The sequence below is a fragment of the Phaenicophaeus curvirostris genome, chromosome 5 (genome assembly GCF_032191515.1).
Source record: "Phaenicophaeus curvirostris isolate KB17595 chromosome 5, BPBGC_Pcur_1.0, whole genome shotgun sequence".
Classification (NCBI taxonomy): domain Eukaryota; kingdom Metazoa; phylum Chordata; class Aves; order Cuculiformes; family Cuculidae; genus Phaenicophaeus; species Phaenicophaeus curvirostris.
The window spans coordinates 12,117,973-12,145,448 of NC_091396.1; the positions used below are offsets into that span (position 1 = coordinate 12,117,973).

Genomic DNA, 27,476 nt, shown 5'->3' on the forward strand with positions numbered 1-27,476 from the left:
GATTTAAAACCCCGTCTCACTCAAAAGTCTGCTGTTTGAGATTTATACATTTTCTGAGGCCTTCCACATAAGTGTCTTTTTCAGGCCACATTTGTTCTGTTATTCAGTCCAGGCCTTTAATTAATTTATGAGAATAAGGCTAGGTGTCAGAGGAATATTTTTTTTACCAATGCTTTAAAGAATTCAAGTAGTGTACAGTAAAGCTTTCTCATCTGACTGTCCTGGCAGGGTAGTCTTTTAGCAGAGATATCCTTTTAATCCCGCTCCCCTTTCAAATCCATCTGAATTCGACTGGATTATAAAACTTCTAAAAGCACGTTTTCAGTGTGCTTCGTGAAGGCTTGATAGAGTTTAACAGCGAGAATCTCTGAAGATCCCATCCACCCTGAGCATCCCCGGGCCTCTTGGATCTTCTGTTATGGACCAAACTGCACGTGCGATCCTCTCAGTCCTACACAAGCCTCCTTGCAAGACTAGGTGGCACGTGGTTATCCTTGTAGAGCATGTGGATCAGTTCCCATGTGAGCCATAGAGGTGGAGTCATTTTTACCTTATATTTTTATGGGAGGAGAGCTTAGGGCAAAAAGGAATCAAAGACTTGGTAGCAGGCAGTCACTGGTACTAGGAGATAAGGCAGCTGTTGGGAATGGCTGAAGAGCAGACTTGTCTAGAAGCTTACACAGAGAGGAGAATTACAGGCAGCCAATGGGAGGGTGATGGAAAACTTCCATATCGTCTTTGTGCAGATGTACAACTGTGACACCGCTTAAGCTTCCTGTTAAAGTTTCTCTTCCAAGCTCTCCACATAGGGGCCTGAGTACTCTTCAGAGTGTAAAGATTTATTTTGTCTCAAGCCAGCTGGCCCTGCAAAAGGCTTCGTGCTCTAGCTCTTCCTGTCTCTTTCTCTTATACAAATGTACCACAACAAGAGGCAAGAGCGTGTAGAAGTTCCACCTGTGTAGAAGTTGAATTACTATAGCTGTCGACCGCAATTAATGTAATCTACCTGAATAGCTAACCTAACTAGCCTTGGCTATGGTATTTATCTTTTTGTTTTCTTTTTTTTTCTTTTAACAAGATGGTTTTAGAGTCCTGATATGGACTTGAGTGACTCCAAGGTACATGTTACATCATTCAAAAGCTTTTGCACTTTGGCAGTCACAAGATAAGTATAAAGAACATGCATGTGTACTCAGCTCCTTTGCCCTGCAAGCAGGGCAGTCACCAGAATTTTTATCATTGGCTGTTAGACAAAATACTTAACTTTTTCAAGAATACTACTAAAAATTGCTTTCAAACTCTTATCATATAATGTCAGTTGTGTACTTGTATCACATAATAGGTCATGCTTTGACATTCTAACATTTCCAGTGTCACAAGGATCTTTTCCTTACACTTGTATCTTCACATTGTTTTCTTGGTTTGTTTCTTATCCTGCTGTCCTGTGGCTGACAAAGTGAACTTGCTGAGGAATGTTATATGAGACTCATGAGTACAGAGTGTGGAGCTGCATGGAATGTATTTATTTTAGTTAAAAAAAAAAAAGGATATTTACAACAGAATCAAGAATCCTAAATCAGATGTCGAAACCAAAGCGTGTTTTATTGCCTTTGAGAAGAAGGAGGGTTACTTTAATATTATATCATTTTCAAAATGCTTCTACAATTCTTTTAATTGATCAGAAAATGTATTATTTCAATAAGAGTAAAATGCAGCACTGGGAGAGATGTTGAAATGAGTTTTATTGTATCTAATAGATATTAGCAGTCATGTGACTGTTAGCTTTCTGGATGTATATAATTCCATTTCATTTTATACTCTTTTATACTTCTTTATTGTAACAAACCTTATGAATTCACCAATTTCTCCACTTCATGGTAGATGACTGAAACAGTTATTCATTGATGGCCTTTATTTCACAGAAATGAAATTATTTAATTTTTTCTGCTCTAAAATGTTGACTTGTTTAAACTGTGAGCTGTTATATGCTTCATTCTGTACATGCTACAATATCTTTTACTACCTGCCTATTTAATGAATATTACTAAAAATAAATATTATTCTGAATTCATTACACTTGTATGAACCTGGAGGAGGTAAATATTCTTAAAAGGACTAAGCAAAATCGGCAACAAATGCTATTTCAGTAAAAGTAAAATGATTTTGAATGTAATTGGCTTTGTGCCATGGATTGCAAATATGCTTGTTTAGAAAATTCAGAAGCATTGCTTGCTAGAGAGGTGGTCGATAGCCCAGCCTTGTCAATGTTTGGGACACATTAGAACAATGCTTTTAACACCACACTTTAACTTTTGGTCAGCCCTGAAGTGGTCAGGCAATTGGATGAGATAATTGTTGTAAGTCCCTAGCAACTGAAAATATTCTGTTCTTTGCTGTGCAATGCAATGTAATGCTGTGCTACTCAATGCTGTGCTGCACTGTGCTGTTCTGTTCTATTCTCTGGTCCAATGACAAACGCAGTAAAAATTTCTTATGAAACTTTGTGATGTAGTTTCAAAACAAAAATTAAACTCCAAATAACTAAATGAAATAAAATAATCTTACATACTGTTACCCAGCAATAACAATTAGAATTTGAGAATTTATAAATTATTCTTTAAATACCTCACGATTGTAAGTTAAAATAAAAATTGCAACTTCTAACAGGTGCCTACACTTTTCCACCTCCTGCATGATTTTGTGTGAATCACGTTTTTCAACTTCTTGACTAACTGTAAACACCAGATTGCTTATTCAACAATACCAAAGTTTACTTTTTTTCTACTATATATTTAGATTTTTGTGTGTGTGAATCTGAAGGTAGTACATGAGGTAGAAGTAATCACTTTTTGACTACATATGAGAAATCTTGATGCATCTCCATTTGGGATATTTAACAGGAAACGGATTCTTTCTCTTTGGCTGATTGGCATCATTCTTGTAGAGGGTGCAGGGTTAAAGTTCTCAGGACAATTTCTCTTTTTTCTTTTTTTTTTAAGAAGGAAAGCATGCGTTGATATTCAGTGCCAGTTTCTTTTTTCACTTAAAAATTATATTGTATTTTATTAAATTTTGCAGTTTGTTTTTTAAAAAATCCAGTTAATGAGAGGAAAATCCAAGTAGGACACTTGCAAGATAATCTTTTAACTATTTTGGGGGGAGGAGGTTGGATAGCGTGTGTACACTTAACACTGCATTTATTCAAGCCTTCATTGTCCTCTAGTACTGTTTGGAGGTTTTGCGTGTGTAATTTAGCCCTGCTATACATGGCCCTTGCATTCAGCACATAAGTTCTCTAACTGTTGTACATGTACTTCAGTAAAGAAATGGTTTACTGCGTGAAAAATCAGTTTGTCTAACATTTTAAAGCTTTGTCATTAGTTCCATGCTCATTGAATGTAGCTTGTGTGCATTAAAAAAAGTAAAGAAAACAGATATTCCAGGTGTTGGTAGGAACGGTTGGACTCGGTGATCCGGTGGGTCTCTTCCAACCTGGTTATTCTGTGTGTGATTCTGTGTGTGTGTCCATCATCTCTTTTTAACAATTGAAGTATACGCCTCTAATTCACATTTGGTTTATCAAATAAGAGCAACTTCTTACTTAGTTCAGTCATTTTACCTTTTAGCTAAATTGAGCAATACACATTATTTTCCACACAGAGCATCAATATTTAGTGTTTTGAATTTCTGTTTAACTACATTTTTATATTTGTCACAAACCATTCAGGACACTACTGTTGAAGGGACAACATGCAGTACACCTTCTATTGTTCTTCCAGAGAACGCTGTTACGCCAGATGTAGAAATTGATAAAAATCTGGTTAACAGGTACTATATAATACATTACCAATCTATGCATAAATTGTACAGTAATTCCAGGAGCTGTGTTTCTAAAATATTGCTTTGAATGTATATTGTATTAAACTATTATTGCTGTATCTCTATTTGTCTTTGATCATATTGTCTTTGTATTTTAGTGATGATTTTTGGATGCAGGGAAGTGAACAGGAATATAATTGATCCTAAAAGAATAGAGTTTCATATAATACTAAACCAAATTATGTGACTTACTATACTTAAAATCTACGTGAAACTTCTTATCTTTCAGAACAGCATAATTTAAAACTAAAGCTAAAATGTAAATAAAGTTTTGCCTAATTTGGACTAAAATCTGTAACTTTTGAAGTCCATCCTTTTGCTAGCAAATAAAATATGCCCTGGTGAGGAAAAATTGCTTGGTCAAATCTTTTTGTAGATATATAGTGGCGTGTGGGTGTGCGCTACAATCCTACACCTGCTGTTTGGATGACTAACAGTTGGATTCCTCATGTTCTGTGCATGGAAATGCTCAATACTGTCCTTCTGTCCAAAGTTTAACCTTTACTTAGACCTAGTCAAGAAACAACTGAGTAAAAAAAAATGCAATTGAGCATTTTTTATGTCTCCTAAATTATTCTCCTCCGTGGAAATTTTTCAGTTCAGTAGACAAATCCCTAATTCTGGTTACTAATTCTATATGTAGACTAGTAGTGCTGCCTTTAATCATATAAATACTTCCACAGAACCAATAAGGACTTTATAAACTGATGTCAAGTTAGGAAGTTAATCTAAGACTTAAAAAGATTAGTGTTTTTTAAAAGCTAAAGATGTAAGTTCCTCCTATCCAGCCATCAGTGCTGGCTCTCGCAAATGAGTGTGTCTTCTCTACAAAGCCTGTGTTGTCTGCTCCCTTCTTGAATTAAAGAACTAGCTACACTGGAATCTCATTACAATATTCTTAGTATTGTGCTGAAAAAAGTAGATGTTGTAGCAATAATATTTGCAATTTGTTGTAATTCTTTTGTCAATTGAAAGGAAAACGCAGCAACAAGTTATGGTGTTCCTAAAACCAATCTGTTTGCATGATCCTTAAATTACTGGAGTGTGTTTTAATGAAGGAAAGGTTTTTGAAAAATATGGATTTGCGATGTACGACAGTGTATAATAAGCCTTACTTGTCAGGGCAGGATATTTCCAAGGAAGGCTTATGATTGTAAAAATACTTTGCAATTTTTACTAATAGCTCTTGCAAGCGTTTTATTTATTTCTATACATGTCATTTTATAGTTCTGTGAACTGCTGGAAATGCTTCTTATCTTTGACAGATTTAGCAAATTAATATATCTTGCAAAATAAATATACCTTCCAGTCTTGTGCATCTTATCTTGGTATTGACTTGAAATACGTACTGTATTTTGTATCTTAAGGTAATGCTGGTGAAGCTACTGTTATTGTATATGGTTTCTTTCCTTACATAAATTGTTGTTACCCTAGAATTGCTGTTTATCTTTTTTTCATAGGGCAATATTCTGAGATATTAAAGTTTCGTGATATTAATTGCCAGCATCTTTAAAATTTTCTTCTAAAGCCAATTAAGATATGCTCAATTCTTTTAACATCCTGAGTTGAAAGTATTGAAAACTGATTTACTGGATGATTTTTTTCTATCTAAAAAACAGATGCAACAAGTGTAGGCTATATCAGCTCTCTTCTTTCCCTTACTCGCTTCTATCTGTTGAGTCTTCCTTATTATTTTGATGAAACTGCAAAAGCAACTTCTGTAGCACCTGGAAACAGGGATAGGACCACATTCCTGATCTTGTGAAATAAAATATCAGTTGAAAATTCAAATAGGTAATGTTTCTAAGCCAGACAGTTGGAAGAAATTAAAGGTCTAGCTTGAATACCTTAGTATAGCGAGTTTTGAAGCAAATATTTGGGCCTATTCAGGTAGGCAGGGCAAGAATATGACCTACTACTGATATATATTGATATAATAATCCTGTTTGAAGCTGAAAACTTCAATTGAATTTTGAGTTGGATTAAGATTTTCAGTCTTCTGATAAAGTGTAATCTTGACCTGGCATTTTTAATCTATTGACTTGCCATTAGTCTTAAAGTACGGGAAAAAACTATCCAGAAAATAACGATCATAAATCTATACTATAATTTGCTTGTGCTTTTAAAATGTACTTTTCCAAATGTAAAGATTTTTTTAAGAGTCAGAATTAGAATGCAGCCCATTACAAGCAGCATTATTTGCTGGATCAGCATTTAATTTTCTGCAGTCATTTAAGACTTTGACATGGTTTTCAATCTAGAAAGTTCCCATATTGCTGTATGGGAGTGTCAATGTGGAAGTCTATGAAATTATTTCAGTTTAGGAAGTGTGAACAATTTACAAAGACTAAAATTTTGGTGTATTTTTTGTGGTATTTTTGCAATTACCATATCTACATGAGTTTTAAGTCATTATAATGACTTAAAGAAATATAGAATTTCTGAGAAATGGAAAGTTCACAGTATACGAGGTTATCAGCAAATGTCAGAACTACTTTGTGAGAGAAATTTCTGCAGTTCTCCTTCTTTCTGCAACCTTCATCCATTTTTCAGTTGTTTGGAAATGAGAGGAATTGCAATAAAATGTTTTTGGTTTCTTTTTTCGTTTTAATCAAAGAAAAGTGCTTCCTAATGTTAATTTTTTTATAGAGAAGCAGAGCCTTTTTCGTGCTGGCATATTCACATAATTTTTCTTCGTTCATTTTTCTCTCTAGGCCTCGTAGTCCTCATAGGAGACACTCGAACCGCGCCACTAGGAACACAACAAATACATTGACTTCTGTTGGTAAGAAGTGATTATTCATTTAAGCGAGGATATTTTCTCAGAAAATGTAACATGCACTAAAGACCTAAATATAGAGTCCGTCTATATTGATTACAGGGTTTTTTTCCTGTGCATACCATCTGTAATGCATGCACAGGGGACACCGCTGGCATATTGAATTGTGATCATGAGTTTATGATCAGAAGTGGATTGCATGCAGACAGACCTGGGGAAATAGGCGTATTATTACTTTCATAAAGTTGTTGATTAGCATGTTAGCTTAACGTTTTTAGAAGGCTGGAGATATACATGCTTAAAAATCTTATTGTAAGCAAAATACTGTTCTCCAATACTGGTTTTGTTACTTTTGAACAACTGAGGTTTTTTTTAGTAAGCAGCTTAACAAACGCTTGTTATTTAGTTTGGCTCTCATATCAGATTAAACCTTAGATGAAAACAAGCTACCCAAGGGAAGATTTTCTTCATTTTTTCTCTTGCTAATGAGTCTTCCACTACATAATTAGTTCTACTAATTTTCCAGTAGCTACCTGTAGAGTAAATTGCTATTCAAGGGGACTAATGGTGTGGATGCAGATTTGTGACTACTACAAACTGAGACAAATGCTCATCCTATTATGTCAGTGGCAATTCTCCATGAGTTCTCAGTCTTGGTATGTTTGCATTTGGATTGTTACTTTTGTCCCTTTATGTATTTCCTGTAAAGTGAAAGTTGAATGGAGATTTTTAAATTTAGACCAACATCCTCAACATTGCCTTTTCATTAGCAGATAATAAAATATTTGATTTAAGTATTATTTCCATTCTTCTACTAGAGTTAGTTTCATGCAGAGAGAAGGTGCTAACTATCCACGTTAATAACAGAATTAATCCTTACTACTTTGTGATCCTGATGCTTTTGCAAATGGGGACTGAGTTGCATTAATATGCCTATAAAAATGCGGTTGAGAGAAAGCCCACTGAAAGACAGCAAGGAGGCTTCAAAGAGTTGTGACTTCTCGTGCATTTGCTCAGCTTTTGTGGTTCATCCTTTAAATTAAAGACTGAAATGTGAGTTTTGGCTGCTTGCAATTGAAAGGAAACTTCCTTTATACATCCTGTAAAACTAAGATGGAAATAAGACCCATGTAAATCACTTCATGTCACTTAAGGGGACTTGGAACATTAAAACCTATCCTGCTTGCCAGCAGTCAATTTTAGAGGTAACTAAACTTACAGAAACTAAGTTAATTTATGGAACCATACTTATGAAAATCAGATTTATATGAAATAATTATTATCCCTCCATGTTCAGAGATACAGCAGCAAGAGCTGCTCCCCCTTCCCTACTTTCCCCCAAATCCAGTATCCAAATTAGGACTTTACTCTCTAGAAGGGTGGACAACTGGACAGGTAAAGTGTTGGTTGGATAGTTTGCCTCTGAGAGTAGTGATTGGTTGGCTGGTCATGTGCTTGCTAGATGCTAGCAAAGGAGAGGATTCTTTGAAAGAAACAAACCTTTCCAGATACCATTCTGCTGAAGCTTTGCTTCGAGCCTGCTTTCTGTTCTAGCTGCTGTGGCTGACCTTTGGCTGTGCCTTGGAACTCACTCAAGAAAACAAGTTGTGCTTTCTGTCTTTATCAATGACCTGGAGGAGAATGGAGTACACTCTCATCAAATTAGCAGTTGAAATCAAATTGGGGAGGTTAATTAATACATGTTTGAGGGCAGTGCTACAATTCAGAGAGACCTAGACAGGCTGAAGGAATGAGCCAACAGGAAATTTAGGAATTTCTGCAAAGAAAATTTAGAGTCTTATGTCTGAGAAGGTATAACCCCTCGCAGTAAGGGCAGGCTGGGGGTTGGTTGGCTGGGAAACTGCTCTGCTGAAGAGGGCCTGGAGGCTTTGGTAGACAGCAGGTTGAACATGAACCAGCAATGCGCCTTTGCAGCAAAGAAGACTACCAATGTTGTTAATAAAAGCTTATCCAGTAGATCAAGTGTTCATTCTCCTTTACCTAGCACTCATTAGACTGCATCTAGAAAGCTGTGTTCAATTTTTGGATCTCCAATAAAAGAAGGGTATTGGTAAAGGGGAGTGAGTCCAATAGCGGGCCACAAAGATGGTCCCAGGGCTGAAAAGCTTCCTCTTTGAAGGAGGGCTGCAGGAGCTAGCCTAATTTAGCCTGGATAAGAGATGGCTTTAGGGGAAACCTAGTACACCCTTTCAATACCAAGGAGAAGATTATCAAGAAAACGGAGCCAGGCCTGTGGCAGGAGGCCGAGAGATAATGGTCATCATTTGAAACAAACAAAGCTTTAAGTGGGCATAGAGAACTTTTCCCTCACTATAGAGTCAAATGTTAGAACAATCTGCCCAAAGAGGATTTGCATTCTCCATCCTTTAAGGTTTTTCAAGACCAGATTGCCTTGAAAGACTAGCAGCCTCGTCTGATTTCACCACTCATTCTGCTTAGAACAGGTTGGACTAAATGACCTCCAATACTCCTTTCCAACCTAAATTACTCTATGACTAACATGTTGCTTTTCTAAGTCTCTTGTTGGAGGTCTGACTTCCCTGAAAGAAATGTAACTTCGTGGACATGTACAAAATCAAAAGCTTGTAAACCTGAAATAATTAACAAGTGATTCTTTTAACACTTGTCATTTGTAAGGAAATGCCAAGATGGGACACAGCAGGAGAAACTAAAGGAAATTCATGGGAAAAGAGAAAATGGCAGGAAAGGGGAAGAGAAACGGTGAAGAGACAGAAGGCAAGGCAAATAAAAAGAGGGAAATATTTTTAGTATGGTGAGGAAAACTTAACCACCTGAGGAAGACAGAAATTGCCATGCCCTGCAGCTTTCTTCTTTTGCTGGCCCAAGGGAAGTGCCATGGGAGGGACTTCTCTCAAACTTTCAACATACAAATCTTAGTGTAAAATAAAACAGTTATTTTGTTTAAAATATATTGCTTTAAGACTATCCAATCTGTGGGCATGCTTTTTGACAGCCTTGACAGTGAACTAAATTTATGGAAATTAAAAACAAAAAACCCCGCCACCATCCAAAAAAACCACTGTAAACAGACAACCCCATGCTCGCAAACCAAAAACCCTTGAGTTTTTGCTGCTTGCTTATGTCCTCTGCTTTTCTGAAAACTGATTGTTCTGTAATGTCTCTTGTCAAATTTAAAAATACTTTTCTCTGGTTACCTGATGACTTCCCTCCCCCTCACCCAAGCTGTTCTTTACTAAGTTGTTCATTATAAATTCCCTCTTGCCTAATAGAGGTGTCAAGCTAGGGAGAGAAACAGAGACAAATATTATTTCATAGAACACCTTGTATTCACTAAGGTGCTGTTAATGTGATCAAGTTGTTATTTTCACCAGATAACTCTTGACACAACACAGTCACTTATTCATGCAGGTAGTTAGTTCACTCACACAGCCACAAATTTTCTCAATGTTACCTGAGACTAAATGTCTGACTTGCAGTCTTTTGTTGATGCTAGTGTGTGCCAGTGGCCTTGAATGGATTAAGCAGACTCTTAGTCTTCTGTTTACCCTTTCCTGTAGAACCAACAAGCTCACTAACCTGTAAAGTTTATCAACCCACAAAAAACTTGCATACGCTACCTTGTCAGTGTCTATGTTTCATTTCTTTGGCCTGTTGTCTTGAGGTAACTGTTTTTTTATACAAGCCTAGATGCTTTTAGAAGCCATTCACATCAACTCATGCAGAAAGGGCCTTTCTGGAAATAGGCTACATTCTTTGCTTAATCATAGCTTGGAGAATTGTAGAAATCAGTGCTCAGAGTTTAGAGTTCTTGATCAATTTGGAAGCCAGGGATTAATGGGTTCTTTCTACAACTAAATTTAAAACAAAAAAAAATTATAAAACAATGCATCAATTTAAATGTCTAAATGTAGGGCAGGGGCTTTCGGTTTGCGGACCATGCATTCTCCCAGGTCACATCATCAACACAAGCGGGCATGAGGAACATGCCTCTAACAACTCCTTCTTTAACCACTAGGTATTCTGATAAGATTTGCAATTCCTTTGGAAAATTCTTGCAGGTCTACCACATTGTAGAGGTTAATTTGCTTTTTTGAAATAGCTTTATAATTCTCAGGCTTTAGCTATTCCGCTTCTGCCTTCAACATGGCCAGATACCACTTTACTGTTGCTTCTGCATTTGTGGGAGAACCTCTTGTATGTGCATAGAATAAAATCTTTATATTTCCTAACTCTTTACTTTATTCAGTAGATTATTTAATGGAGTCACCTGTATGTTAAAAGTAGTGTGCATAAGTCTTTGCCAGGTGAGTTTGTGGGACCTTAGCACTGAAAAAATGGACATATAAAATCCACGGAAAAGCTACATCTGTGACAGACGTGCTGCAACTGCTAGTTGAAATGGATTTAATGCCACTTTCACTGATAAATTACAAAACCTACATTGGAAATACAGTGGAAAAGCCAGTTTCACATATCAGAGCATCTTTGATCGTAATGACTTAACCTTAGTGGCTTATCTGTGGTTTTGAGGACTTGTTCTATACTTGAGAATATGACAACATTACAAATGTACAGACATGAATGTCTGTTAATTGCAAGCTCAAAGCTAAATTTAAAGATATGTTTTGTGCTTGTTAGTCTGAAATGCTATAGCCTATCTGGAAGTATGAGGTAAAGTTCTAATTATGATGTTTTCTACCCAGATAACAGTGGCCATGTGATTGATCTGGTAAATGATCAGCTACCAGATGTCAAAATATCAGAAGAAGACAAAAAGAAGAACCTCGAATTACTAGAAGAAGCAAAGAAAGTAAGTGAGAGGTTTCTAATGCGCAGAGGCAGGAAGTCAAGAAGCAGCCTGCCAGAGTCACCGACGGGTAGGTGCAAATTGTGAAGACAGGATTTTATGTTCTACTTCAAAGGTCTGCAAAGGCACATATAAGTGTCTGCTGTAACGCATGCATCACTACTGTAACACAGACTTTGATAATTTGTAGGTCAGAATCCCTCTGCCCCTCCTCACAATTCCATATAAAACAGAAATGGCCAGTCTCTATATTCAGATGTAACAGTGGAAGATGGAGTGAAGTTTAAGTGCCTGAATGACACACAGCAAACACTGTAACAGGAAAGAAAGAAGTATTTCTATTGGAATCAAAGAAATGGTTACAAATTTCTGCTTGTGAAGAAATTCTTCCTGAAGTTCATATTGTATATAAAATGAAATTTTAATGGCAATATTCATACTGCTGAAAGACCAATCCCCCCAGACACAAATAAATAGACTTGTATTCTGAACATAGTCATGATCTAAACTAAAGGGACCAGATTCTCCTTTTAAAACAGAATAAAATATGTTGTTCTAGAATGTCAATTGAAATTATTTATTTCCCATTATATGAAGTGTTTGAAAACTAGGACAAAATGTCATTTGATTCTATGAAGTAGGACTTTCTTTTAGCTTTGAAATGCCATTTCAAAACAAAGTTCTATCTTAAAATTGGCTTGACGCTTTATGGAGAAAAAAACAACTATATATTTTAAATTTAAATTTTCCTTTTCTTTTTCCTAAATTCCTTGTCAATCCTTCTCTTGTGTCTACTTTTCTGCACTGCTTACAGTATCAGAAAACTGAGGAGACTAAAGATTCTGTATATCAAAAGAACTATATTAGTTTGGGGCAGATATATGAGATAAAACCTGCTTAGTACAACTTGGCAATTAAAATGACTTGTCAGGTTCTGGATAAACACGACTGATGACTATGAGATTCATGTTTTAATCTTATCTGAATTTTAAAAATTCAGAAGCTCTAAGCTTAGAAAGTAAAATTACATTTTTTAATTTGTTTGGTTTTTTGTCTTTGTTTTAATGAAGCAGTTTCCCCTACACTTAGTCCTAAAGTTTCACCAGTAGCATCTCGGAGCAACTCTCTCACTCTTCCAGTTCCATCAGGTAAATTGATCTATGCAGGCTCAAACTTTAACTTATAAAAGCTAAGCAAAAATGTGTTTTGTAGTATCTTTTGAGAAGAAAAAATCTGTAGATTCAAGGATTTCTCCTCCTCAATATGACAAAGCTCATGAATGCCCATAATATATATTTTTAATTATATTTTTATACCTGTGGTGCTGCTAGGTTACGTGTTCTATTTTTTTATTATTTTCAATAATGGCATGTTGGGAATCTTTAATGATCTTTAACTTACTGCATTTTAGATAATTGTTCTCCCCTTTCAAATAGTATTTTTCACATTTAAAATTTATGGAACTGTGCATATATGTGTTTGCTAACACTGTAGTAGTAAAAATTTTGAGGAAAACCTCTGGATATGCCCTAATTATGCGTGTGTCTTCCTAGGGCCTGATGTATGCACAACCACTGCTATCGAGTCAGTATCTCCAGGGCAGGTAAGAAAGAACTAAATAGTCTGCACTGTAACCTCATTATTACAGTACTACATTACACTATGCTGTCTGGTAAGTCCCTGAGGAAAACAGGATGTTTTGAATATCATTTTATATACCAAGATTGGGTTATTGATAAGTCTTTTTCTCCAGAATGAGGGGCTAATAAATGTTAACTCTCAAGAAAAACAAGTGCCAAAGGATCATAGAGATCTGTTAAGAGTAGAAAATGGAAAACGATCCAATATTACCCTAACTTATGGAAAAAACTAATCCCTACATTTTCTTCAGAAATAAAAGTGGCAAGCATTGTAAAATTTAAGAGATTCAAAGTTCTAATATTCACAGCATAGATGTGAAAGTTAACTTTGTAAGGCAAATTTTTTCTTCTTTGTTTTGCTAGAATAACAGAACTGTGAAAGAGGATGATAGGCAAACTGCAGAGGTAAGTCTTTCACTGTGTTGAACAAAATCTGCCTGTTTGTCTTAGCACACATATGACTGCTACTTAAGTGACTAAAAAAGGTAAAACACTGTTCACTGAGTGAAAAGAAAAATGTTAATGCTCTAAGAAATTGTGAAGCACTTGCAAATGTAGTGGAGGGCAATGGACTATACAGCTAGCGTTTATGTCTTATCGTAAGTTCTGCTCAGTTAAATATACTATACTAAATACCTTTATACCTAAAGTAAAAATATCTACTCAGGCCACTTTGGTGTATGACGGTATTTCTGGCAGACATTCTCTTCCAGACCCCTTTGGTTCAGTGGAAGAGGTTTACTGTACCTAGTGTTCTGCAATAACAACAGGATGTTACCACTCCACACAACTGTTGGTGGAGTAGTTTATATGAATGCTTCCCAATTCATTTAAAGTAATATCAGATGGCCCTTTAAAGAGATTTTGTTATGAGTGGACTAGGCAATACCTACAAAAATAAGTATAGCAGCAGAATTTTGGAGCAGTAACTATAAAGGAGAGGAGTAGCAACATATCTAAGGCAGAGCCCACAGTTAGACTGTATATTGATTGCTTTAAATTGCTGACATAGGTGCTGTTAGACAAAATATGGATTCTGCACCAAAGTAGCCAAGGTAGAGGCACACATTCTTTTCCCAGTTCTCCTACAGAGATTGCAGACAAATTATAGTCTATGGTACTGAACACAAAGTAAGAAGAGAGAAAATCATGCTATGCCCTTTAACCATGTACAAGCCCATATTTTCCCTTGGGAGGTTATGGACTAACGGAAAATAATCAAAGGAAAGGATTCGGAAACAGAACGGAAAACAATCAAAGGAGAGGATTGGCACCTTGAATACTGTGTTCGCACCTCAAATCCTGTCTTCAGTTCTGGGCCCCTCACCACAAGAAGGATGTTGAGGCTCTGGAGCGAATCCAGAGAAGAGCAACAAAGCTGGTGAAGGGGCTGGAGAACAGGCCTTATGAGGAACAGCTGAGAGAGCTGGGGTTGTTTAGCCTGGAGAAGAGGAGGCTGAGGGGAGACCTCATTGCTCTCTATAACTACCTGAAAGGACGTTGTAGAGAGGAGGGTGCTGGCCTCTTCTCCCAAGTGACAGGGGACAGGACAAGGGGGAATAGCCTCAAGGTGTGCCAGGGGAGGTTCAGACTGGATATCAGAAAGAAAGTTTTCACAGAAAGAGTCCCCGGGCACTGGCAGAGGCTGCCCAGGGAAGTGATTGAGTCACCATCCCTGGAGGGGTTTAAAAGACAGGTGTATGAGGTGCTCAGGGACATGGTTTAGTGGTCAATGGGAATGGTTGGACTCGATGATCCTAGAGATCTTTTCCAACCTAGTGATTTGATGATTCTATGAAAGTAACAGTGCTATAAGATACACACAAACCTTTAATTAACATGAGAAACTTGGCTATATGAGGATTACTATAATGGACTCTGGAATGGGAGAAGAGTATCTCAAAAGTTCAGAGAAGATATTCCCAATTCAGTGTTCTTTCAAGTGCCTTTAAAACATTATTTTGCTTGTCAAGAGCACATGTTTAAAAGCAAATGTCTCTGAAAAGGAAATGGCTTTTTACAGTGAAAATCTGTTCTTGGGCAGGAGAAAAGAGAAGTCTTGTTTCTTTGTTTTATGTGTGTCCCTCTACTTGCAGAATGCTGCAAAAGGATTAATTGATCGAAGGCAGAATGATCAAAGAAAGATTTCTCAGGGAAGGTTGGTTCCTCGTTCTGCTGGCTTTGAAAACTCCAAAGAGAAGCTCTCAGAACAAAAAGAAAACTTTGATCCATGTAAACATATGGATACTTTACCTAAATGCAACCCTTCAGGTGGTGATGGTGGCAGAATGTCTCTTAATACTTGCGTGAATGTTTGCGAAAATGAACTTGGAAAATCATTCCTCAAGAAAACAAAAGAAAATGATGTTCCTTTAAGAACCCATCTACCAGGACCAGGGATAGGAAAAACAGACTCAAAGCTAAAATTTCCTGTTCCAGAAATGAGGGACCATAAAGTCTCATGTAAACCAGAATTTAAACTGTGTGGACTGCGTCCTCCTCTACTACGGGCTGTTTCGTGGGATAGCTTGGAGCCTGGACAGGAGAAAACACCTTTAAAATTACCTTCTGAAGAAGATAAAAGCCTTGTGGCTGGTAGTAAATCCAGCAATCAGTTCAAACCATTCAAAGACCTTCAAATCCAAGTTCAACCAGTTCGAATGCAGAAATTGACAAAGCTCAGAGAGGTTAGTCTTAGTCATCAGTTGTATTTTCTTTTAAATTTATTTTCATATCTTACTAAATTTTCAACTTGCTTAGCAATTTTTGTCATTGCAAGAAACATACAGTAATATCATGGGAAAGAGTTTCAGCAACAGAATTGTAACATGTTTTTCCTTTGGAATTTTGGTAAATTGTGGCCTCTAACTGAATTCTATGGAATAATTTAATTTCTTAGTTCTCTTCAAACCTGCATCAACTGCACTGTTGTATGATAGGAATGGTTGGACTTGATGATCCGGTGGATCTTTTCCAACCTAGTGATTCTATGATTCTATGATCTTCAAGGTGCACGTATGCATATGCTCATGCACACGCAGGTGTTGGCCCCCAGAACTGTAATGCTGGTGTCACGAAAGTAGTAATTGCTTTCATTGTGGCAAGTGAGTCTAAAACACAATATATCTCATTTTTGCATTGTTTATATGACCTATAAAGAGGAAGCAGTTCATTAACTATTGTGTCATTTGTAAAACATACTTGGGGCTACAGTGATCTGTTCAGGTTTCCAAAGAGGATTCTAGACATGAAGAATCTTTCCTTCCTCAGGATGTAACAACATTCTCTTTAAAAGAGTCACTTATGCTGTTTTACTTCCTTTGTTTCCTTGCGTTATGCTTTTTCTGCTCTTTCAGAATTGACCTCAGATCCACAGGCTCTCACAATATATATGGACTAATTGATTTCTGTATGAGTGGGCTGAGACCTGCATATAAACGTAAATCTTTAGTGGAAGGTTGGAGCCATATAATTTTGAAAGTCCTAGAAGCTGTTAAGTGCAAATAGAAACTAAACTCAGACAATTAATACAGTAGGATATAGAACTCCAGTTAGATGAGATTTGAATGCTCCCTCCAGTAGGAATTGTCTACTTATAAACAAAAGCAGGTTTCTGTTCATTTTGAACATATTTGAGAATATGGAAGTAGAAAATGAGGAGGTGATAGAAGGAGAACTACGATAATAAGGTTTAATCCTTGAGGACATTCTTTCTTGCCTGTAAGGAACAAAGGCAGTATACAGTAACAGTCAGGTATTAACTTGCTGCTGTAGCACACTAAGCTTTGGTGTGAATAAATTCTACTGAATATGTCAAAGTGGCAGTCTCACATATCTGATTTTCTGAATTTTCCTTCCTTTCTTAGGTACTTATTACTATGGCTATGTCCAGAATTGCTTTTTTCCTTTCATTTACTAAAACTAATTTTTTTCTACTTGATTTGCAACATGTGTCTCCTACTCTGTTTGCATGACTAAGAATGTTTCTAAATAATACATTAATGAAATTTGAAATATGTAATATTTAAGAGTGTGTTTGTGAACGTATATGTATCCATGCAATGTAGCATCTGACTATAACATAATATAAATATTTTTACTGTGTTTATTAACTAAAGTAAATGTTATATTCAGTTTTCACTTGGCAGGGATATTTAAACTGAGAGTTCTAGTTAAGTTACTTAGAAATGTTACTGTTTTTCTTAACAGGAACATATTATGATGAGAAATCAAAATTTAGTTGGACTTAAACTTCCTGAACTTAGTGAAGCAGCTGAACAGGAAAAAGGTGCAGTATCATAGAAATTGGAAGGAGTGTTTGCTTGTTATAAACTGATTTTTATAATTGACTAATATAGAGAGGGGAAAAAAAGTCTCTCTCTTCAATTGCAATGTTAGTTGTAATGGAGCAGTTGTGGAGGAGGGTAGTAAATGATGAATAAGAGAGACCAGTAATGGGAGGACCTGAATTTCTTGATGATTCAAGCCAAGAAACTAGTGTGAGTTTTACTCCAACCAAATGAAGAGATGCACACCTAGAACAGAGTCTGATTTGTATGCAATAGATGGAGGCTATTGCCAAGTTTAATGACTTTCTGAAAGTTTCAGCAGTGATGGATTGAATGGATGTGACCTCTGCAAGATATTGTGGCCACAAGGGTGAATGTGATCCTTGAAAATATAAATAAGAGATGGATTGCTTTATACCTTTTTTTTTTTTTTAAGTGGCAAATATTGAAATAGCATGTTCACTTCTAGTCCACAACTCTACATCAATGTGGATAAGTAAGAGTAAGGCCAGAGAAGAGACATAAGTGTGATTGAAGGACTTGAAAATTATGCCTTGGAATAACTGTGTGGTGATTTAGCTCAATTTGTGTTATTTTCAATAAGGAAAATCCTTAAAACTCGATATAAATCAGGAAACAGACATCTGGCAACAGAAGTTTTTTTTCAATCTAACTAAAGCAAATGAAATTTGACGCCAGTTCAACAACTGGAAGAGCTAAGTAGTAGTGCTGAGCAATCCATTGAAAAATTTAAACCAAAACTATATATTTGTTTGGAAGTAGTTAAGTTAGAACTTGTTCAGAGTGTTTTTCAGGCTACATTAACTGAGACGGAGATAGTCAATATGAAAGGAGCTGAAACCGACTGTCCAAGATTTGATCCAAAGACAATTTCCATTTCTCCTAACACTGTCCATTCTATTAATTCAAAGATTTGCATTGGGACTGTTTCATAAGCCCTTAAAGTTTCTGTTACACAGAGGGATGGCTGAGATATTACAATTCATGTTATCTCTAGGAACAGACTCCTCCTCAGTCTGAATGCAAAAAGATTAAAAGAGACTCATCCTTTTTCTCTAATTAGTAATTATGTCTTTTGATTCTTAGATATGGTAATAATATTCCTGTCACTCTGCTAATTGTCATTTCCCAGAAGTTATTTAGCAGGCGGCTTCTGAAACTGTAAAATAGTTGTTATTTTACCAGCCTTTTACATAATTCTGGAAGATTTGAAACTTTCGAGGAAAAAAGTTATTAAAAGTGAAGCATTATTTTATCCAGCTTTCCAACCAAGATCTCGTGACTATCATGAGCTTTTTAAAGTCTGGTAACTTATCTAAATGATAGCCAGATCGCTAAGGGTCTGCTCCTTGTCCTCAGTGGGGAAAACAAGCGAGAGGTCAAATTCCTAGATCATTTGTTAGGGAGACTTACTTCCTTACATTGTCATAAAAGCCACCTTGTACTTTTTAACTGGAGTAGTAATTTTGATTAAATAATAGAATATGGGCATATACTTCATTATTAATGGTATGAACCAAATATACTAGCTCCATTATGTTTTGCTATCAATGCCAAGTTATTATGATCATTTGAGTAAACACGACTTTGTATTTACAGAAGTCTAGATAAGTGGAAAATATTAGATCTGGAGATATTGTGGTGTCAGGCTGATATTTTAAGGGCACCCACATGACTGTTCTTAAGTAAATACTGGAATTTTTAAATATAGAGGAAATGCACAGAACTAAAATGTAGCTAGGGAGAATCTCCCTTCTTTTGTGTTGTTCATATTAAAGCTCTACAGGTTTACAAAAGTTGAACTTTCTCACACTGCTTGTTTTGCAAGTCTAAGAATCTCTCTGTTATGCCAAATGAACAAGAGAGATGTAAAAAGAAATCTTCCCAGGTCTAAAATTCAGACTGGGAAACCTGACTTTCCTATAGGAGAGTCCTTCATTAAGTTCTGGCATGACAGAAGGAGATAAAGGAATTATTATGTATGAAATTGAATAAAATGAAAATGAAAAAGTTAAGAAACTATTAATAAAAAAGTGACAGAGAATATAATTATAACCTTTATGTCCTGTTTCAATGAACATGCAGTGCAAACAAGCATGTGTTCTACATTCATTACCATGAATGGTGCACAGAATCTGTAGGATAGTACATTATACTAGATGTCATCTTGGTTGGTGGCAAAATATTCCAGAAATGATGTAACTGTACTGGTAAAGCACAAATGCAAAATGTTATGTTAGATGTTCCAGTAAAGAATTCAGGTTCAGTTTGAATTCTAGGATAAATACTAATACAATAATTATTTTTTCAGTGGATTAGAGACTGTTGGAGAGTAATTTAACTTCAGTCTTTCAACATAAAGGGTGACAATTGTACCGATTACTTTTGTTGCCACTGTTTGAGAGGAAGACAGGGGATCTTTACTTCAGCAGTAACAAGAGAGATGAGAGATGTATCACCATATGCAATAAAGGAAGCCATATCCTGCACGAAGGGATGGACCTTTGTTCTGGTTGGGGTAAAAGCCTCATTGACCTTAAAAAGAACACAGTTAGGCTAAAAGGTCCTATTTGGGTCTGAGATGCTGACTGTTAGTAGTTAATGCATGACTTTTCAAATAACATAAAAAGTTTTTTATGTGAAAATGTCTTTAGGCCCTTCACCTCTCCCTTCCCCCACTGAAGAGGAAGAGACAAAGAATAGCTCTGATGTCATGCCCAGCATTCCTGATGTATTACTGCGAAAACTACGAGTGCACAAATCGCTTCCGGGAAGGTAAAAGCTCATTAGAAGTAGAAAGACATCTTCCAGGGGAAAGCACACTAATGGTTTCCAGTGAACTCCCTTTATAGAGTTCCATTCATAGGGAATCCATCAAAGCAGGGAAATTACTGCATCTGAAGATGTGCAATGCAAATTTTCTGAAAAAATCTGGGGAATGCACCAGCTTCCAGTAACTGCCGAACTTGTAAAATTAGTTTGTAAGTTCTACAAAAAAAGTCTGAAACCTGACTTGCAAGCTGCAAGTACATTTTTATACAGACTTTTTTTTCCCATGGTCCTACCCTGGTTTTCAGGATTGCTGTTGCAGACATAAATCCATGTTGAAAATGTTAGAATTTCTTTCCCCTAGAAAAATAATCAGTACAGATAATGCTTTCCAATGGTAAAATTGGGGCATGTAAGAATTCTGCAGTTTTTTGCAGGTGGCAATTTTTCAGGGAAAAGGAGTTTATTTTGCAAATGCAGTTGAAGGATTCGCTTGCAAACCCCCTGATCTTGGAGCATAGGCACTTATCAACAGATTGCTTAACGTCTGCCATGGCTCAGGAGTTTGTCCTTTCCCTCTTATGCAATCTGAAAAAGCACATTTGCATGTTATATACATGTAGGGAAGCTCCATACAAGAGATCATTTGAAAGCAGGGCTGTTGTTGCATGATGCAATGTGACTACAGCAAGGGAATCCCCTGGTCTGTACTCCTCTGAGGTGGAGTCTTAATAGAATATCTCTGCCAGGTGTTTGTCCAGACCTTTAGAAACACCCATTTTCATTCTGATTCAAGTTTACAATTATCCAAACTTAACATTTTCTTGACAGAATTTAGCCTGCTTAGTTTTGTTTTAGTTTGGAATTTTCCTTTTTGGGGGGAGGTTTGTGTTTAAAATCACACAGAAGTCCATAACTTCACAAAACTATTTTGCTGTGGCCAAACAAATACAGGGAGAAAGCTCAAATTAAGCATTTACCACCACATACCTTGCCCACCTTGCACCACTCATAGCTTTAGAGACTATTTTATTTTGTATTGCATGAGAACAAAGCTAAGCTTCTTTCATATCTCTGCATAAGCCTGTTCTTTGATAGAAATAAAATCATAACAAAAAAAGTTTATTAGATGTTAAAAACATACACATAATCAAAGAATTGTTTGGCCAAAGCTATTCTTAAATTCACCCACATTTTTATTCTATAAATGCTAGAGGCTTTCAATCATTTGAAGCAGTCAATAAGTTTAGATGAAATAAATATTTAACATTTGTTCTGAAGGAACTTTTATGTACAGCATTTTATATAAATGAATGCAAAAGGTAAATAAGTTCTAAGAGGCCATTGCTTGGCCGTAATCAAATACTGAAAAGAAAAGTAATTTCATAGCTAAGTACAAAGCAGGTAAATGCTGAACAGGCTTTGAGGATCAGATAATATACAGTTCTTCTGTTTTTCAGATAGTCTTTCATTGTTTAGCTGAATCTATTGTATAAATAGGCACATAAATTTTCATTACTATTATAAATTCTTCTGAATGTTCCCAGCCAAAGGAAAGACACGAAATTTATCACTCTGTGCTGTGTTATGTAATACATACACATGCTTGAACTTTCTTCTAGAAGGGCTAATGCTCCTAGCAGGCTTTCTCCTAGAATAACCATAAGAGGAATACTAATACTTTAGGCACAATAAAGTTTTCCAACACAGGGGATGTGCTGTCCTCCCTTTTTCTAGTCACTATTCTAAGTACCAATATTTTTCTACCCAACAAGAAAAATCTGCTGCTCATTGATGCCAGATGCATTAATTTCTGCATTTGGGATTAATGATTTAATGAATATTACACCAATATTTGAGATTTCTGAAAGTATCATGTCTGCAGAGTGCATGAGAGGTATGTAAACCACAATTCCTATCACTGGCATTGACTAGAATTTGTGTATACAGCTTCTGTTATGCCTTTCAGTGTTTCCCTTCTCTGTTCACTTGCATAAAACCCAATAGCTCTCTGATGTTTTGGAACAATTAAAGGGAATAAGAACCTGTAAATTCAAACACATTGGATGACAAGTGAGATCTTGCAATATAACATCTATCTGATTTCTTTTATAGCATTTGATGAAACTGCGTTTTGGTAACATTTTTTTTAGATTTTGTATAGTTAGTAACCATTCTTGTGGTGGAGCACTCATATAATCAAATAGTTATTTTTTTCAGTGTCAGAATCAGGGTCAGGATTATTGTTAGCTAACTTCTAACAAAGCTAGCAGCCAAAACAGCATAGTTCAGTATACAGTGAGCTCTGACTAGCTGTGATCATCATCACAAGGTTTCAACACTCAACTAAAGGAAAGCAGGTAAAGATAATGATATGAAGTGTAGTGTTCTAAGTCTCCCGCAACTCCAAAATGGTTAACTTCTGTCTTGCTCTTGTACTCAGATTTATCACAACTTAGTGCAGATTGCAGTATTTGCAGTTGCTGGAAGCTTTGGTATGTTTTTGCCACTACTCAGGTGACACTTTGCTGCTGCTTTAAAAAAAAACAAAGATGGAGTTTAGCCATAATAAGTACAATTTAATTAATTAAATACTGGTTTCACCAAAAGCAAACATAACATGTTTAAGATGAGGATGTCTTTTTTTTTTGCTCCTTTCAATAAAATATTGCAATAGCTTTGTTTTTAGAGACAAAACTATTTAAAATGTGTTTGCTTTTTTTTTTTTTGCTTTTCTATCTAGCTCCCCTCCACTTACTGAAAAAGAAGTTGAGGTAAGTATGTTTCTAAATTTATTATTTTCAATATATGCCACAATATACAGTGGTTACTGTGTGCATAAGGGTGGTTATTGGAAACAGGTAGTGGGGTTTTTTTTTCAAAAAAATATTCCTCAGAAGCAAACTGTATTGAGCTCAATCAAAATAACAAGTTCACGAAACATGAGCAATTGTTCCAGGTAATATAAATTGTAAAAAGACTACGTAGGAATAAGTAAAACACTTGTTTGTGCATTCTTTGTGATAAAATACACATTCATTTTGGAAATTATTATACTATATTTAAAGCAGTAAAAAAATTGAGATTTAATGAGACCAGAGGCTAAATGAGTTGAACTGCATTTTCGTACTGGCCACTAGGAGCTTTGGGGCAGTTTTTGATGATATCTTGCAGTTTACATAAGTTTTACTTTTTCTGTTTAAACCACTAGTTTTTTTTGTTTTGGGGTTTTTTTGTTTGTTTTTTGTTGGTTTTTTGGTTTTGGTTTGGCGTGGATTGGCTTTTTTTGTAGGCTGCTCTTTAGCTTGCTGGCTTTGTTTCTTCCTTTTTTTTCACATACCAGTCAAGAAAAAGGTCTTTATTTACATAGCTCCAGTCCAATGGAACTGTTAGTACCTTATGCTTTGCAAAGCATTAATCCTGAGAAATAACACATCTGGTAAAGAAAGAAACAGTCTTTCAAACACAAGCAGAGTGCAAGATAATAAAAACATTCACACTTAATCTTTTGCTGGCTTCAGTGGTAGGTGTTTATCCCTTAGGTAAAACAATGCTAATGGTGAGCTCATCCCTGGACTTCCTCTGCACAGACTATCTGTTTAAAAACCTTTGGGGACCCTTGGAGGAAGTCCAGCTAGAAAACAGATCCATTGTGATTCTGATACTTCTGGTAGGCTGCTTCCTTCATTGTGTCTCTGCTCTACTGATCTCCCAGAAAAACATTCAGGAAAAGAGGCAGCAACACATTTATTCATATTTTAGAGGAAATAAAGAAAAGTAATTTTTAAACCGATCTAAATTAAAAAATCTTTTCATTTTTTTGTTGCAATACTTAAATACTGAAGTTTGTTAACTACATATCTTATTCATAAATTGTTGTGATGCATTTAAAAATGCCCCCTTTTTTTTTAATCCAAACAGAACGTATTTGTACAACTTTCCTTGGCCTTTAGAAATGATAGCTATACCTTGGAATCTAGAATTAACCAAGCAGAGAGAGAGCGAAATCTTACTGAAGAGAACACTGAGAAGGAACTGGAAAATTTTAAAGCAGCCATTACGGTAAGAAAACAACAATAATTCTTTTTCTGAACTATACACATGGAAGTGCACACGTTTGAAATATGTGTAGCTATGCTTGCTTATGCAAGCAAATACAGCCCCAAAATTTCATTTTCTTCTGCTGAAGCTCCTTACTGTAAGCTGTCTACCACTCTACACAAAAGATAGCATTTTCTCCTAGAGTGGGCCACCACTGTTGGAAGCGCATAGAGGATGTTGCCCTGCATTTAGCAAATTTCAGGAGTAAATACTATGAATTTGCTGTTCAGTTATTGGAATAAGCCTGTGACAAAGCTAAGAGCTTTCAGAAGTGCAGCCTGAGCACTGCTCCATGCTCTCCTGGGCAAACCTTCTTTAGCAGTAAAGTGGAGGTGTCTGGTTAAGTGACACAATGAAATCACCTGAAGCCTGCATCCTGAAAGATCTTAACTGCACACAATAGAAGGCAGTATAGGAAAGGTAACAGCAAGGATTTCTTAAGGAATTCAGGCAATTTCAGGATCATGTTATTGGCCTGTATACACTTTTATTCCAGCTGTCCTTGATGTTCTTTTATTTGCAATAGTTTTCAGTCCTTCTGACAACTTTCCCTGGCCTTTCCAACTGAAATGACAAATCTGAGATGTGTCAACTTATGTGCTGCATGCACTTTTGTGCAAAAAATAGGAAGGCATTAGATACCATGACCCTAAATGAAATACCTACATATCTAATTCACGTATTACAAGGAGGTGCTGCCATACTTTTGAGAAATAGTTAGGGGGAAATATGATTCTTCAATTTAACAAGAACATCATCAGGTAAGAAAGGGATACAATTTTTAAAAGATTGCGATGTTTACATCTTTGCATCTGGAATTTCAAATTTGCATTTCCAGATTAATTGTTCCTGAAGTGCTTTGCTGCTTTTCCCTCTGTTCTCTGTTTAAAAATCAAACAGAAGGAGCTTATTAAATCTAAGGCATTTATTCGTTATAATATTTTACATGCATGCATGTTTTTGCAACTAGTGCATAAGGGCTCTAAAAACTGAAAACAACTAGTTTCCTAGATTTTATAGGTATTTCTGTTAAGAATCTCTAATTAGGCACCGAGGACCACGTTGCCAGCATGGGACAGATGTGATTAGCTTTTTCCTCCTTTATGCAGTTCACACAGTACAGCCCAGCTTTTACAAGCTTCTTTAAGTAATTTATAACAAAGTGGAAACTGCCATTCATAAGAAAGCTTTTGTTCTACACAATGGAATAAACAAACAAGCAATTAAATGATGAGATGGGTCCTGTATGATCCATATCATATTAGACCCAGACTTGTTCCAATCTCCATGGGACATTATCTTCATTTCTTTAGGGCAGGCACATGTTATACAGTCAATGACAGTTTTACTAGTCTTTATGATTTTTTAATCACTCTTGTGATAACTGATGTTTTATTCAAAAACCCAACTTCAAAAGAAAGCTGATCCACATGAACTTCAGATTTGTTTGAGAAAATAAGCGAGTTACAGTTGCCAAGAAAAGCTTGAAAATCTGTTGTTCCATACGTGTTTTTCTCAAACAGATACCCTAATGCCTTCTTGGGTCTGGCAGTCAAATATCAGCTGCAATTTGTTGTACCACTAACTTTAGTGATAAATAAGTTTCAGATGTTTTTGTTGTTGTTACAATTTTTGTCATTGTGCCAAATTCACTAGGATCTTGGCTTTTTTTCTAAGCCAAAGGCTTACCCTACAAGTGTGATTTCTCAAATGTCTCTACCCAAAAAGTTGCTGCAGATCACCCCCTTCTCTTGAAGTAGAAGAGAAGAGGAGGAGGAGAAGGTATTCTTTTCACACAAATCATCTCAATGCATTGACTTACTCCTGCAGCAATATAAGTGTGGGATTGCAGAGAACTAGTGCACTACACAACTGGTAAGAAGGAGAATTCCATGAGCAGAAACACAGTGATTAATTATTTAAGGTATCTCAATGCCAAAACTAGTGCATCCTGAAATGGCATTTAAAAATATAGAAATCATTGAGGATCATGAAGTCTGCTTGTAAGCCTGAACTAAAATGTACTGAGCTTTTTCATACCAAACTTTTCTGTAAACAGAAAATTAATTCAATGAATGAATTTTGGCTAGTAAGACATCTACATTCATTCTTGCTTTTGGTAACTAATCCCAAGGATTAGTGCTTCAGTGCTTTTCAGTAATAATCTGAGTTATCAAAGTGACAATATTAAACCAGTGCATAAATGTGTGCATTGAATGACAAAACATGGTTAGGAAATTGCAATAGCTGTTTGATTTACAGGCCATATGAGTTTTGATTACTCTTTTACATTTGGAATTCTTGGGAATATAATGTCTTATTTTCCAAATAAGTGAAGTATCATGGAACTGAAAAAACATAAATGGTCTTCTTAACACCTTGTGCCCAGCAAATTAAAACCTTCCTTGTGTTTTGGCAATCATTTGTAAGTACTAGTTCAAATAAGCTTGGCATTTATAAAGTTCATAAGTAGCTAAGCAAGATTCAACATTACTTTCAAAAGGAAAAGTATTGCAAATGTGCTTAGCCCTTTTTAACTCCTCAAAAAGTACACCTGCTGTATGCAGTGAAGCAACATTCCAAAACAGAGGAGCAGCACTCTCCAAGTTATCTCTGGTGGCAGCGATGGCACTCTCTGGGGCTGATTTGTCCATGTGTAGTTCAGCCTAGACATATCTACCCACTTCTGTGTGCTAAGCTACTTCATCTGAACTAAAAGTGGAAAGACATGACAATAAAGCTTACATATTTTTTCTTCAGTCTTCAGCTCACTTATGGCATCACTATGAACACAGAGAAGCTTACCAGAAGCTATTGGAGGATATTGCTGTTCTGCGGCGTTTAGCTGCTAGACTGTCTAGTCGTGCTGAGATGGTTGGAGCTGTTCGTCAGGTAAGAACGTCCTGCTCTCTGACACATATCCTGACTGCACATCTCATTTCCAGCCATAGCTGAAGGTTATACTAGCCCTTTGAATTTTATATCCCATTTTGACAGATTAAGGACATTTATTGTAGTGTCAATTAAGACACCATTTCATTCTGGAAATAGAATTCAAACAGAAGATTATCCATGAAGCTCTTCAACACCTGTACAACAGGAGCATATACATTGTTCAGAACTATAGCTGCATCACAAGAAATTTAAAATCTGTGCAGCATGAATAAGAAAGCTTTTCTGGGTCAAAA

General features: G+C 36.1%; 1 protein-coding gene across 8 annotated transcripts in view; it reads left to right on the forward strand.

The window, feature by feature from the left end:
• IRAG1 (inositol 1,4,5-triphosphate receptor associated 1) overlaps window positions 1-27,476 on the forward strand; it is a 76,303-nt gene that overhangs the window by 36,120 nt on the left and 12,707 nt on the right. For 4 of the 8 annotated variants that reach the window (XM_069857585.1, XM_069857583.1, XM_069857586.1 and 1 more), the window contains 11 exons: window positions 6,594-6,664; window positions 11,365-11,538; window positions 12,539-12,616; window positions 13,022-13,071; window positions 13,472-13,513; window positions 15,205-15,795; window positions 17,318-17,396; window positions 20,073-20,193; window positions 22,931-22,961; window positions 24,109-24,249; window positions 27,049-27,180. In XM_069857585.1, coding sequence (XP_069713686.1) covers window positions 6,594-6,664; window positions 11,365-11,538; window positions 12,539-12,616; window positions 13,022-13,071; window positions 13,472-13,513; window positions 15,205-15,795; window positions 17,318-17,396; window positions 20,073-20,193; window positions 22,931-22,961; window positions 24,109-24,249; window positions 27,049-27,180 — 1,510 coding nt within the window. Of the gene's footprint in view, window positions 1-3,727; window positions 3,829-6,593; window positions 6,665-11,364; window positions 11,539-12,538; window positions 12,617-13,021; window positions 13,072-13,471; window positions 13,514-15,204; window positions 15,796-17,317; window positions 17,397-20,072; window positions 20,194-22,930; window positions 22,962-24,108; window positions 24,250-27,048; window positions 27,181-27,476 lie in introns of all 8 variants that reach the window. The other 4 variants (XM_069857578.1, XM_069857581.1, XM_069857579.1 and 1 more) reach the window with 3 other exon arrangements.